This window comes from Streptopelia decaocto (genome assembly GCF_964273445.1).
Source record: "Streptopelia decaocto genome assembly, chromosome: 18".
NCBI classification, from domain to species: Eukaryota; Metazoa; Chordata; class Aves; order Columbiformes; family Columbidae; genus Streptopelia; species Streptopelia decaocto.
The window spans coordinates 9,069,417-9,084,458 of NC_138673.1; the positions used below are offsets into that span (position 1 = coordinate 9,069,417).

A 15,042-nucleotide genomic window follows, 5' to 3' on the forward strand; every position below is an offset into this window, starting at 1 on the left:
ATGGAAAAAGACAGCTCGTCAGAGAGGGAGCGTGCAGAGAAAAGGAAAAGCAAAACTTAAAACAAAACAAAATTAAAAAAAAATCACCATTGGGTGAGATGTACGTGATCTCTGATCACACCTCTTCTTTGTACCTGTTCCTGAGCCCACTATGTCCCTGCTGGGAGACTCGCACATCGCGTCGGCCAGGCGCTCCCGCAGGCCCTCCTCGCCGGGCTCCATGGACGCCATGTGGCGCAGGCCGAAGTTCTCGGGCCAGCTCCCGCACACCTCCAGCAGGGTCACGCTCCGGTCGAAGGCACCTTCAACGAACAAACGGGACACGGTTGGGACCAAACTCCTTCCAAACATATTATTTATTGCATTGGAAAGAAAAGAAAGCTTTGCGTTTTGAGGTCCTGGAAAGGTAATTTGAGCGTGTGAGTGGAAATGGTGGTGTTAGCAGCACAGCGGGAGCGAGCAGAGCCGTAAGTACCGAACGGCTTTGACCGAGCAGTTGTAAGCAAAAAGATTAAATTAAAAATACAGACCCAATTCTGGTCTCACATTAGCGAGAGTCAGTAAATCAGCATAATGGCACTGATGGAAATGACAACAGAATCAGGAACCGTAATGTTAAAAAACTGGATGTATGTTACTAACTACACGTTAAACAACTAGAAATTACGTTTCAAGTTGATTTGTCTTTCCCTGGGCTGCTGTTGAGCACTCTCCCCCCCTCTCATCTTGGACAATAGAAAAAGTCATTTCATCTTTGCTAATGGGCACAAATTGGAGCTAATATCCCTTTCTTGCTCTCGAGCGGAGAAGTGCACCCGTGCGGCAGACGGATGAGGGAAGGACGACTCGCTTTCTGCCTCGTGTTTGAAGCACATCTGTGCAAGGAAAAAGTGAGTCCCTCTTGCTGTCCGGGATATCTCTGCATTTTCTCAGTTCCCGCGCTGTGAAATTTTAGGTCAAGCATGAGCTAACAGAGGCTCCTCCATCAGCAGCGCCTTCCCAAAGACGCTGGCTATTGTGACGGAGCGCACGTACCTACAAAAGATACTTAAAATAATTCCTTAACTTGCGGCTATTACCTCATTCGCAACAGGGTAGGATGTTCTGCTGAATGCAAAGATTAGATTCTGAATTCAAGATCACTTCAAAGTACAAATTAAAATTATTCTACTTTATTATAGAGCAAGTCTTCTGCTCAGGCTTACTTAAATCATTCCCACTCGGAACAAGATTACAGTCATGCTTTGTTGCTTCAAGCACATACCATTTACTCAACTATTCAGTAACTGAATATACAGCATTTATTGTGCCTGGTTTCTGCCAGCCTACCGAGGGGAAAAAATGCAAATGCCAATGTTTCTCAAAGTTAAAAGTACATGAAACACGTCCTTGTTATCAGGCCTTTGGTTTTCCCCTTTGATCAGCCGTCAGAAACTATCTACACTTGTGGTCTGTGACTGTACAGCTTCACCGCACACCCCCCGCCACTGACAGGTGGTAATAGAAAGGGTGAGAGACCAAGCCCCGCGGCAGGCGTCCCTTCCTCTGATAACGTCCAAAGTACCGGGTGATAACCGTTCGTAAACACTCGGCCGGCCGGTTAATCCATACATCAGCAAAGAGGGGCAGATAATTTTGAACTCTAATGGCACGGACTAAAGCACCGGGGCTGGCATGCAGGGATTTATATGGGCTGCAATGGTGACTCCTGGCTCCTGAATTTCATCGGCGCGCACGGCTTTGATTTATCTCCTCGCCTGGCTGCAGAGTAGATTCCTGGCACTAGAAAACCATCAACGCTAAAATGGACCTCTACAAAATGGGACCGTGGCTCTTATGTGATGCACGCACTTGAACTCTGGATGAATCCCAGTTTAAACCGAGAGGAGGAATGACCAAATATTTCAACTTCTAATGGGTCTTTGGATTTATAAGGTTACTCCAGCCTACTAATTTGTTTTAAAGCAAGGGTTCTTGAAGCTTGTTTGAACAAACGCAGTGACGAGGCAAAGTAACTTTGATGATGTTTAAGTCTCTGCAACATTTCCCTATTGTCAGCTATCCTAACTGCAGAGGGAAAAGCAACATTTGGTCTTCTTTTGAGGCTTCTTTATTCAAGTCATCCCTCTGTGGTTTCATCTGACCCTGAGACCCCCGCGCCCTCCAAGACCCCAGTATTTCAGGTTTTTCGGATAGGGCTGTTCATGTACCAGGGAGTTACCGGGGGGGCTGTTAAACTCGCATCCCAAAACCCCAGGGTGGCCGTGGGGAGATGCTGAAGCTCCCGCAGGTTTGCAGGGTTGTGCCAGAGATGAGAAATCTCTTCTCCGCTAGTGTCTGCCCTTATTCTGAAAGTGAGAAATGGGAGCATTTCTGCTCCTATAAGCAGACATATGAATAATAAGGCAAATGGCTTTTGAAGCTCTGCCAAGACGCCTGCGTATGTGTACAGGGAGAAACTTCATAAAGCGCCGGGCTCTGGCTCCTGAGATACTTGAGTGAGAGCAAAGGAGACAAGTGCAGCGTTACCTCTGCAATCAGGGCCAAGAGCTGCCAAAACTTCTTAGCAGCAACGTGTGAGGTTGCAAGTGTTAATGCAAATGCAGGTTGGAGGGATTAACTGCACAGAAAGTTTTCTTGTAAAAAAAAAAAAACCTGTAAGGCTGGGGAGCTCTAGTTTTATCTTTCCTCCCTTTCCACTCCTTCGCCGCGGTTGGAGCGCACGTCTGGCAATGGGACTCAGGGCCAGGCATCCTGCTGGGATTCACTGCCCTGCCTGGGGTGACGAACGGGAGGACAGAGCTCTGTGTCCCATCACCTGCTCTGTGCTGCCGTGGAGTCCACAAATTCCTCCTTATTTCAATATACGCATTGATAAAATCGGCTCCACGTAAAGCTCAACACACAGATGTGCGGCCGAGGTTACTCGCGGTGTGATGGCAGAAGATGGGACTTTGCTTGAACAGGTAGGTCCTTTCCTACCATAAATCCCTGGCTCTGTCTCTCTTTGACATGAAAGAAAACTATTTCAGGATCAACAAGACCGATTATCATGGACCTTCCCGTTCTTCTTGCTGTTGCATCACCAGACAGTAGTAAAATATCTTTTTCAAGGCAGAATTAAGCCCTGGGTATTTTCACGCCTTGGAAAATTCCTCTGTGAAGTGCATCAAATGGCAGATGAGCTGCGCACTCCCCAGGAGCCTTTGGGTGCTTTGTACGTCGTTACCGACGGCACCCGAGCTAATGGCATTAAACATACACTGATAGCAGCTCCCCGTATCTCTGCTATTTATTAAATTGTAATCTCTTCCTGGCTGCCTTGCTCTCCCCTTTTCAATCCCAGTATCTCAGCTGATAACGTATCGAATTCCCCATCGTCGGCCAGAGAGAAGTTTACAAATAAACCTCCGCGGAGTGTCCTGCTGTCAAAATCCCCTAAACCCACAGCCAGAACGTAACCGCAGGACCGAGGCGGCCGAGAAGGCTCCCGCTGATCCAGAGGATTACGGAAGGGTGGAGAGAAGGCGGCTTCGCCCCGGCCTGCACCGCCACACCGCTGAAATCGCGTCAGTATTGCACCTATTGTGCGGTGATTTCAAGCCAGCAGAACGTTTCCTTCCCCCCTTATTTACTGAAGATGAAACCGGGTGGAAATGAAGACCATCAGCCTCCTTTGTGCGATGCCCGAGCACCATCCCAGATCCCCTGCGCTGCAAATAAAAACCAACCCCAAATCAAACCAAACGGAACGAGCAGAAATTTTGGCTTGAACGCCGAGGTCGGAAGTGCTTTGTTTGGCAGTTCCAGCGTGTTTAGCTGCACACTGCCCCAAACACCCCACGCTAATTCTGCTCCACAGACAGGATTTTCCCATTAAAACGTTAATTTTCTCCTGATACCAATCTCCCACTCCTGTCCTTCCACTGGCATTTGCTGCCCAACGAGAACGGCCCTTTACTCACGTGGAATCAGGCCCCTCATCTTTCTGCTTCACATTTCTCGTGTTTTATTAATGGCAAAGGCTTCTGTTATTACTCATACCAAATTACCTTACTTAGAAGCACAGGATTTGTCTTTTGCATCGCAATTGTTAAGGCTTTTAATATAAAAGGCAAATAAATTCTACAGAAAGGGGGGGGAAAAAAATCCCAAACCTTGGAAACATCCTTTGATTTCACAGTTAGTCCTACCAACAAGCGACCGAGAAAACCAGAGCGGCTTCTTTTCTTCTCTGAAACCTCTAGTAGTAAAAAGTATTTTTACAAAATATTTTAATGCTTCTGCTGTGTTATTTTTCTAAGTCAGAATAGCTAAGCTAAATCTTTCACCATAGCCCTTTAATTCGAAAGCCAGGGGAAATTTTTTTCATTAAACCTCTGGACGGCTTTGTTTAAAATATGAAATCAAGTAGCTCCATTTCCTGTCTTCTGAGGAACAGTAAATCAAAAAGAGCGAGTCCTCCAAAAATACAGTAATGGTTCTATTAAAGAGCTTGACAGTTTTGAGCCTCACCTTGCATATTGCAACATACGCGTGAGCAAAAATAACAGAGTAAATAGGAGAGGAAATGACCCGCCAAATTTAACCGATAAAAGATGCATCCTTCTGGTGAACGGGACGGGGTGCGACCCCCGGGACCGCAGACCCTGGGGTGCGAGTGAGACGGTCTCGGAGGGAGAGAAGAGGCTGCCAGGCTGCCCATCACCAACCTCCAGACTTTCCTGGCCCCTTCGGAAGCCGGAGGGGACTTTGAAGTGAGTCCCGACCCGCCGGGCCCCGGACACGCCGGTAACCGCAGCCCGAGCGTGACGGAGCTGCCCAGAATCCTCAGCCGGGAGCGAGAACCCCATGGGCGTGTGAGGAACCGGCCCATGGAAATTCCTTCCCCAAAGCGGTGAGTCAAATTGTAACATACCCCTTTTAAATATTAATGGTTGAACTTTCCTACGGCCTTTGCCAGCTCGCTCCCGTGCCATGAGTTTGTTGCTCCAGGGGGAATGAGGCAGAGCAGCGGCTCTCGGGGCTGGAACGGGACCTGTGCAAACGCCTTATGGAAGCGGCATCTCCCCGACCTGCCCCGTATCTGCCTTTGGAACACTGCTGGCCTGTGCAAACGCCTTATGGAAGCGGCATCTCGCCAACCTGCCCCATATCTGACTTTGGAACACGTGCCCGTGCTCGGCGGCACGTGCTGCCGATCCCCCCGCACAGCACGTGCACGTCCGCTTACGTCTGATGGGATTTGCAACAGCTCACCTCTGCGTCCGGCCGCTAAATCAAGGTGTGAACGCTCATTATTGCCTTTGGAAACAGCAGCAGGAGCTGCAGCCTTTGCGAGTGACTCTTTCCCTGTCATCTTCCCTCCCACGGAGTTTCTTTTTTTCCAGAATCGCTCACAGTTCTGCTATAAACAGGACATTACTCACCAGCTCTGTATCCTGTGAGTGCATTTAATTAATGGAGACTTCAGCCGGGGTGCCCGGGCCCACAGGCAACGAACACTTTCAAATCCCTTTGAACTTTTGGCGAAGCGAGGCCGAGAGGTCCCTGTGTCCCTCCCTCAGTGCTATGGACTTGTAAACAACAATGCTGTTTATTCCTTTGTCGTTATTTCTAACTGAGTGTTAAGCAAACAGGAGGAGCGGGGTGGCCCTGGGAGCCCTGTGGCCAGCGGCTCGCTGAGGACGAAGGCCGGTGGGCAGGGAGGAGGTCGCCACCATCACCCACATCGGATGCGGCAGCGGCCGCGCGGTCCTGCTGCCCGGCTCGGGGTGACAGCCAAGGCCACGGGTGGACACGTGAAGGATGACGGCGGTGCCGGACGATCTCGCCGTCCTCCTCCTCCCCGCCGCCGCCTCCTCCGGCCCCGCACAAGGGGTTAACCACGGGCTCAGGAGAAGCGTTTGGGACGATTAGGAACACAGCCAGCGCTCACAGCCATCGTGAAGGCTTTCAAATGTAGAGCTAGGCTGCAATTTTCAGAGCTGGAGCAGCGAGATATTTTTATAAATACATAAATCTTTTCAAGGAAAAACAAATATAGAGCAAAGAATGTAAACATTATTGTAAAATGCATAATAAAAGGTCTGTTGTTTGTTAATTTTGCTCCTTATTATCCAGTCTATCTGCACCACCGATGTTGAAACATGTGCCTTTTTTTTTTTTTTTAAACTCCCTTATTCATTTAAAAATAGTTTCCTGCATGTTATATGAATAAGCAAAACCTAAGGTCCTAAATCCAGGAGAACTTTGAAGTATGAAACCCATGGTCTATGGGAACTATGTTTTCATTAATCAAAGTAGATGTTTCTAAAGCCATCAGATTTATCATGACTGGATTTCATATGTGAAACCCAATATACACACAGACATACACTGCTTGTCCTTTTGGATTAGTTCTGACCTTTTACTCTCCTTTCTGAAGGATCTGCCTTTCCTCAGCGCGGGCTGCCCTGTTTTACCGCGGCATCAGCCAAAGGAGCCTTGACAAAGTACGTTTGCAACTCTCCGCTCTCTGCGCCTGAGTACGAGCCTGGGTTAAGGTCAAAACATAAATGATTAAGTGTATTTATTAAACCCTGCCTTTCCCTTGAATGCTCCCTGCGACTGCTCTTCGCCATCCGAACTGCGGTTTCACGCCAGCCCGCTGGTAATACACCTGGCCACCAAACGAGGGACCCGAGTGTCACCGCGGCCCCGACGCCGAGCCCCGGGCTGGCGAAAGCTGAAGGAAACCCCCCAGGACCCCCCGAGCGTCGCCGAGGGCTCCGGCAGCCCCGGCCGAGCGCAGGGGTTAGCAAAAGGACACGGGAGGAGACGGGATGGTTTAAAAACCAGAGGCAGGATGTGACATCCATCCAAAGCAGGACTCAAAACGAGCAAATGCAAAAAAATCCGCGTGCGGTGTCACCGGGGAAATTTATGCCGTGGTTTTGCGGTACCGGGAGCGCCAGGACTTTGTCATCTTGCTTTGAAGAGTGATGAAGGGGCTGGGGCGAGCGGGCTGTGCCGCGGGCACCGCGGGGAAGGGGCGGCCGTTTACAGCCCCAGCAACGCAGCACGTTGAAAAATAAGATAGTTGTATTTGTACTCTTTTTGCAATACTGGATGCAATTTATTTAGTGGTTTAAAAGTAAAAAGAGATGGAAACTACAGTATAACTGGACGCTGTTATGATTTTAAAACCAAACTACCCCCTCATCATAAAATTAATTTCCAAGAAAAAATCTGTTTTCCCCCCTTGAATAGTAAGATTCTTGCGTATTTTAACTCTTTGCTGTATCAGAACGCCTGGAAAAAATCAGCAATGCTGTGATCAACCCCAAACCCCCTTACAGATTAACGTTTCTTTACATTTAATCCCGACATAAAGCGGAGTGTCCCGAAGAACAGAGGAGTGTGAAGAACAGAGGAGTGTGAAGAACAGAGGAGTGTGAAGAACAGAGGTGCCTGCACGAGCCGGGTGGGTGCGCGACACCAGGAACTCCACCTGATGTTCTTTCAACCTCTAGGTCTGGAAAATTCATTAAAAAAGGATTCGCAAAAGATCTTCAGCACTTTTTAGTTTGTGCAAGGTTGGAAATGTTTTCCTGTGGTATTCGCATACTTATAATTCTCAGTCCTGGTTAAAATTAGAAAATCCAGTAACTTTTTTTTCCCCTTGTAGAGTTTCCCACTCTCTGAAGATCTACGACTCGGTTAAGCTTGCAATAAGATGATCACTGAGATTTTCAACAATGCCTCGGAAATTTAAACACACAGCGAATTCCATTAAATCTCAGTGGAGACTTTTTTAGATGAGTCTTTATTTTGCTTTCCTCCTCATCTGAAGCAAAGCTGTGATTTTACGACGCTGAAGCCTTTTGTATCGGCTTCAGCGGGAAAAGCTGCGTAAGATGCAGGAAAGATACATCTGGTATTTCTGTGACGCTAAATAATGATGGTTATTGAAATGCCAAGCCATTTCTGGGCTCTTTGGAGGGGTTTTCAGGCATTCCCTGCCTTAGCGAGCTCACTGTGCCAGGTAGAAATATGCCAATTCCACTGGAGAGCCTTGAATAATATCCTACTTCCCTTAAGAAAACAGCAAGATTTATCTTGCTTGTTATCAATCTCACAGCATGTGCAAATGCACATATATATATATATATATATACACACACATGTACAAAGGACACATAATGGATTATAAAAGGCTCATATTTACCCACAAGTAAGGAAAGATCTGACAACTCATCGGGGTTTGCTGGATAACTAAGATCTTATGTTACACTTTGAGACACAAGTGTGGATTTGTCATATTGCTGGAGAATTAGTGGTAACCGCCTGAGCCAAGGAATTTAATTCTGATTGTTTCACTTGAATTAAAAAAATCTTAGCGTTGAAAAAACATTGGAACGGTGCTATATACTAATATATCACTCAAATTGTAATAGGAGACTTTTTCTTGTGTAATAGAGAGTGTAATGCTTGGAAAGGCTGAGTTCACTGTGGGTACAAATCCTCCGCAGCTGAATTGCAGGGAATATCGTGTATTAAACCTGCTCCAAAGGAGGGGTGAGCGCTTCCCCATCCCAGACTTCTGCTGGGCTTTGGGTCAGTTCTTCTTTATAAGTAACATTCACAAACAAGGGGAGATGAAGGGGCTGTTTCTTATCGGCCAGGAGAAAGTTTGCAGAGGAGAATGAGCAGGAAAGGGGCCGAGCGACCATCGAAGCGCTGAAAATGAGCAATTTGCAGCCAGTTAAGACTCAAACCGAAATATTTTTATGCATTATAAGAGCAAATATTTCTCTGGTCTCATATCACCTTTTCCAGATGAACCATTTCACAACCCAGCTGACATATAAACAGCAAGCAAAATATTTTCCTGAGGTGCATCACTAATCCCACTCGGGGCCTCTAATTTGTAATTTATTAGTGTTACCTCACTATGAGATAATGTACGCATCGCTTCCAAGCTACTGTCTAGGAAGTACTTGTACACAGGATAAATAAATCTCACTTGCAAATATGAGGCACCCTCTGGGTGTCTGGGAGGAGCTTGGAGGCTTCTGACACTTTCTGTAGCAAATCTCACTGTGTTAACATTCAATTTATTAGGGTTCTATCTAAGGCCATGTGCACGGCCTGCTGTAATCACAACTTCTTTACAAGTATTTTAAAATATTTCACAAACAGCACAAGATGGATTCAGGTTATTAAACCAGAGCGATGGAAATGTTTGTGTTTGGGGCAGCTGAGCAGCTGCTCTGAGGATCCAGCACCATTAACGTCAGGAACTGGTTTGGAAACTCCTGATACTTATTAATTAAGTGACCAAGATCGGGGAAGAGAGATTGCAAAACACACCTAGAGAGCCAAACTCCTAGCCACGGCAAAATAAGTGATTGGTGCTGATATAAAGAGCTGTATCGCTTACACCACTGAAGAGCTGGAACATCACGGTTTAGGTAACTCACCCGAGGTCACTGGGCGAGTCTGTGCCAGGGCTGTCCAGAAAGAAACGTCCTGCCTGAGGACAACCCGGTGCGCTGTCACATCTGCTCAGAAAACACAAAGGGACCTCCAGAGCCACCGAGCCCGGCCAGGCAGCAGGTCCCAGGCACCTTCCCACAGCTCTGGGCCCTTTGGAAATCGCTCACTCCAAGTCTCTGGATCCCTCCAAGAAAACCAGGACAAGGCGTTTCTTTAAGGACTACAGAGAAAACGTGAAATTTTATGTTTAGAAAACGCTAAAAAGTCAAAAAACCCTTCAATTTGTTTCCTTGTAAGCCTTCCAAACCTGGGAAAAGAAACTCTTTTGGCCCAATTCTGAATTCATGAAAAGCACGTGTCAAGTTGCATGACCTGGTTACCCAAGCTCCAGCAAGGACCGGACCTACAAAGCACCGAGATCTCTGGTCCCAAGCCAGCTTAAGCATACACTTAATTTTAAGCATGCAAACAGCTACAGAGACTTCAATGGTAGTATATATATGTTGAAAGTTAAGAGTGTGCTTAAGTGTGCTACTGGCGCGGGGCCAGAGCACTTGGAGACTCGTAGTACCAAGGTCTGATCTTCTCGCAAACCTTGTCCAGGGGATCTCAGCCCAGCCAGGCAGGACCCAGCTGCTCAGGAGCCAGCAGACCCGTCCTCGCTGTCTCAAGTTTTCCTCTGCACACATTGAGGAGGTTTTGCCCTTGTCACTTATATTATCCATCAGACATCTGGTGGCTGGATAAGGCAGAGCGACGTTGCAAGGTGAGATGATGGAGTGAAAAAATTATTGCAGCTGGCATGTCCTAGCCTAAGGCTTTCGGTCATTTAACTCATCTCGCTCTCATCCTCAGCAAAGACTGTACTCAAAGGGCAGGAGAGTTACCCTTCTGCATGCCTCATGTTTGCACTTGGCAATTTGCAGTAACAACTCCAAATGCAAACAGGAGTTGGGCAACGACGGCTCAGCGTTGTCGGCTAAAAGCAAAGCTTTCAGCAATAAGCACGAATTACTTAAAATAAGTCATACAAGGACTTCTAGAGCCATGAGTAACACTGCCACTTTTTCACCTGACAACAGCACCCTGACCTCGGGGCTACGGAAATCACAAAAGGTGACTACAAGGGTGAGCACACAGGGCGTTATTCTTACAGGGAAGATTCAAATTAAAATCTTTCTTACTAATGTCCTCGGATGATGGAAATGGGGGTTTCTCCCTGACAGCTTCCCCAGGAGGGCCCGATTCAGCCCCCCAGCTCTGTGCACGCTTTGTAGCCCCCTCTAAATCCACTTTATAGCACCAACGGCCTTTAGCACCGCAGCAAACGTGGGACCACTCACACCATGATGAAGGAAAACCCATCTCTCCCAGGGACCCCGGCATCCAAAACCTGGTACCGGTACTGTGACCTCCGGGCTTGCAAAACCAAAATCCTCCTGTGCAACCAGCTTTACTCCTTGCGAAGAGTTTCATGACCAGAATGACGCTGCTTGCCAAGATGGATTCTGAGAGCTGCAGGCTACCCTTCTCGTGGTCAATAAATATTCCACTTAAATCATAGCTTGTACATATTTAAAAGGATAAACCTGCTACTAATAACTACGAATCAAACGAGAAGGTTCCAGTTTTTATGCCAGAAAGCTAACAAAAATCTTCAGTGTGTTATAAACAAGTATCTATCATTATAAACTAAGTTCAGCATGTAAAAATCCAAAGATGGAGTTTATGGTCTTTAATGGCTGAGAAATGACAAGTGTGTTTGGTTGAAAAGGATTTCAGCAAGAAGTAGTTCTGTACGAGAACCCAAACCGGTCTTAGAAAATCACTGCTGACAGTTTTACAGTAGAATTAAGCTGCTGTGAACTCTCCAAAGTGGGGCTAATCGCAGCTTTCTGGAGAATTTAATATGGAAAAAAATCTGATTATTAGGGAGAATCCCACAGCTTCGGCAGAAGCTGGTCCTACACCTTTTCCAGTGGGAAATGAGCGAAACTAGCGGTGTTTCGCAGAAGGAATTGCTTTGTGACGCTCTCCCTTTGCCAGCAGCGGTGATGTGTGAGCCCATCGGAGCAACCGCCGTCCCCACCTTGTGTCCCAACGATCCTCCCATCACACGGAGCCACCTACGAGCACGCCCGGCGGGAAAACTGGCTTTACAATCAAACCAGAGAGAAGCAAATCCAAGGAGGTGAGCAAGAGGGTGTCAGGTACCGGCTGATGAAGATATGAGAGGGATGCGCCGGTTCTATTGATGTGGCCGTGTAAATACAAGTGGAGAGTGGGCAAGCTCAAAGGTGGAAACTGTCCCAGGGGAATCTCTCAAAACCATAAACAGCAGCGAAAAATGTGACGAAAAACGTGCCAAATGCTTTAGTGCTCTGCTGAAAGATGAAGGTGAAGGGAGCCCCTGCGCTGGGAGCCTTGGAACTAAGACAGAATTTCCTGGAACAGAGCACGTAACTGTTCAAACATCAACCCATCATCTCAGTTGCGAACTGAAGAAATAACAATAACAATTTCCGAGACAAAAGAAAAAGGAAAGGGGGAGAAATGAAGTAAAATCTTTTGCTAGCTCCAGACAGGCTGATCTCCCTATCTGCAGATTAATTTAGATCAAGGAAAGAGAAAACAAAGTGGGACATGAGATGAAGCAAAGAAAATATTCCTAAGTACAATAAGTGACCAGACTAGAAACGTATCCTGGGAGAAGTAACAACTTCTAAGCACACAAGTTATTACCTTTGATACGTTAAAAGGTCAACAGAGGCACGAGCGGTTTCATATACGGAGAACAGATTCAAAAGGTATGTTGGGGCACGTTCAAAGCACCGAGGGAAACGGCGCAGCTCTGGTGTCCATCAAGCCATGTTTATTGATGTTCTTGCGAGCCGAGGCAAGGTTTGGGAACACGGATCATAACACCCTTTTTATATCCTATAAAAGTACACTGGGAAGTGATGAGAAATGGGGATTATTGAGTTGTGCCAAGCAAGTCCATTATAAAGGAGGAGTGTGCTTTTTCGCGAGGCTTTTTACAACGCCGAGAGTTAAGTCTTTTCTTGCTGTGAAAAAAATTGGGAACCCTCCAAAGCATATGTTTCACAAATCTCCAAAAAAGTGGAAAACAAGATTCCGAGAGGAGAAGTGTGGGAAGCGCAGTGTGAGAAGGGAAGTTCAGGATGAGTTCCCTGCGTGTCCCGCGTTGGGGACAGTCGGGCAGGGACCAGCCCAGGACCTCTGGGGCTCCATCCTCAAACCCTTTGCCTCACACCTGATCTTAGGAGAGGACCTGGAGCTGCGCTGGAAGCTGCTTATCCTACCTGCAATCACCGCGGCTTTTGTTTAATTGCATTCAAAACGGGAGGCGAAAATAGCGATGTTTAAGACCACCTGCATTTTCTGCTTAACTGAGCAGAGAACTGCCTCCTCGTTCCAACGGGGAGAATTAGCATCTTAGCACCTTGTCTGTCCGAGACATTTGACCTCTGTAGCTCTACAAACTAAGCCACTGGCTAATTTTCATCTAGTTGGACACCGTTCGGAAGCTACTGAAGAAGGACACGTTGGAGGTGTTTTGGTGAAATATTTAAACTGGAGCTGCCACCGAACTGAAGGCACGTTCTCCGCAGAGCCCGAGTCCTACCAGGGCACAGCGAAGACCTGGAGACCATAAAGACCTTCAAGGGCATCATTCAGTCTTTTCCATGTCAAATTTGAAAGTCAGCCCCAAATCCACGCCCGTATCTAAATGTGTTGGTTGATCAGGTGGGACAAGGGAAAGCGTCACCTAAGAGTCACATCAGTATCATATTCTTTGGGTAGGTGCAAGAAAAGGATTTCCTTCCTGAAATAATTTCCAATAAACTCTGAATACTGTGGAAACCAGAGCAAATGGAGACAGTAAAATAAAAGCCCAGCTTCACATACGAGTCTCATTGATCCCACTCTGCACAGCCCAGTGAAGACATCTGTCCATTTTATGCCTGAGATTCTCCACCTGTACAATCGGCATGAGAGACAATAACAGCTACTTCCCTTCAGTTCTCCAAAAATCAATACCTGGGCACGCTCTGAGGTCTCAGCAGCAAGGCGGCGCACACCGCCGCTCACAAAGGACCCCCCGTAGCTAACAATATGACTTCGGAACACCTTGAAAATTGAAACCAGATGGGTGCTGTGCCCAACTACATCAAAAAGCTGCCGTTTTTCAAACCATCCTGTTGTTAGGTCAGAAAGCCCGCGAGGCCTCAGCTTCTGTGGGCTGTAGCATCAAAAGCTTTAGGCAGGTTTAGAAAACCCACCCTGATACTCACAGCGGTGAAGACAAACAGCCAAAGCCAATCTCACTGCTCATGAAGAATGAAATTCATCTCCGCGTTCAGAGCAGGCGAGGCCAATATGCCATTTAAGACCCATTTTCAGGGCTTAATAAAGACTTAAGCGGTGCACAGACCTCGGGCCAGCCCTCGGCACGGCAAGGAATTCTCCCCGTAATAAACTAGCAAGAGTCCATCGAGCAGATGTCTGCAGGACCCGTGACAGGATGACAGCTACAGAAACGTAATCATCCAGCAGGCTTGTAACCACCGAGTGCACCTACCCTTCTCATATAAATAACAGGTCCGACACAAAGGAGCTGGAAATTAGATGCTTGTGGTGAATTGCAGAGAGCCAGAGACCTTATGAGATACCCAGTACTTACATCTACACTTAATTAGGAGTGAAACTGCAGACACGAGACCTCGACATGTGGTATTCACATGTGGGCTCAAAAAATACCGTTGAGGCTGTTTTTCTTATGGTTAAAACGTGGAAGATCTGATGCAGAGGGCAAGTGGGGATGTGCCTGGTGGGCAAGCCCAGCTGTGTAATGACCCAGCGGGCTCCACCAGCTCCATCGCTGATGCTGAGTTGTGCCCTCGCACCCCCTGCGAGCCGGAGAGGTCTGAGCTGTCGGTTGTATGCACTGATTGAGCGGTTAAAGCTAAACAAGACGAAATCTGAAATTCAGATGTTAGTGTCAAAACTAATAGGAAACAGGATGCGGCTATAATGCAAATGCAGGGGTCCAAGTTCTGCTCTCAGTTACGACCCAGCGAGTCCAATAGGAGCGCAGGAAAAACGCATTCTGTTGGACATTAATGGAGAATTTTGTCTCGTGGACTTAAAAATAAACTTGTAACTTTTTTTGACCTTGTGTAAAATCCCAGCAAGATTTTCTCCCAGAATAGGCAAAGGATGAAATCGCTTCTTATCCTGATCTAACTTCAGAAATGCTTACAACAGAGTCAGGGGCTCCTGGTGAAATCCCAGTCCCACCAAAACCAATGGGGGCTTTGCCAAGGCATCCAGGGAAGGCAGGATTCACCCCAAATCTTTAAAGAGATATCATTTTCTGAAGAGAAAAATACACTAAAACACAAAGGAATCCTCTTCTACAGATATTTTAAACAGATTTTAAAGAAGGCATCTAATTTAATTAAGAGTACGTGGATGTCACCTCCACGTTGTGTATGAACAATTAATCACGACGCGTTCCTACAACGTCGTGGTGAGTTG

The 15,042-nt window shown here is 47.0% G+C and overlaps 1 protein-coding gene across 5 annotated transcripts in view; it reads right to left on the reverse strand.

The window, feature by feature from the left end:
• BCAS3 (BCAS3 microtubule associated cell migration factor) overlaps positions 1 to 15,042 on the reverse strand; it is a 282,822-nt gene that overhangs the window by 21,420 nt on the left and 246,360 nt on the right. For all 5 annotated transcript variants that reach the window (XM_082068831.1, XM_082068829.1, XM_082068832.1 and 2 more), the window contains one exon: positions 135 to 302. In XM_082068831.1, coding sequence (XP_081924957.1) covers positions 135 to 302 — 168 coding nt within the window. The remainder of the gene's footprint in view (positions 1 to 134; positions 303 to 15,042) is intronic.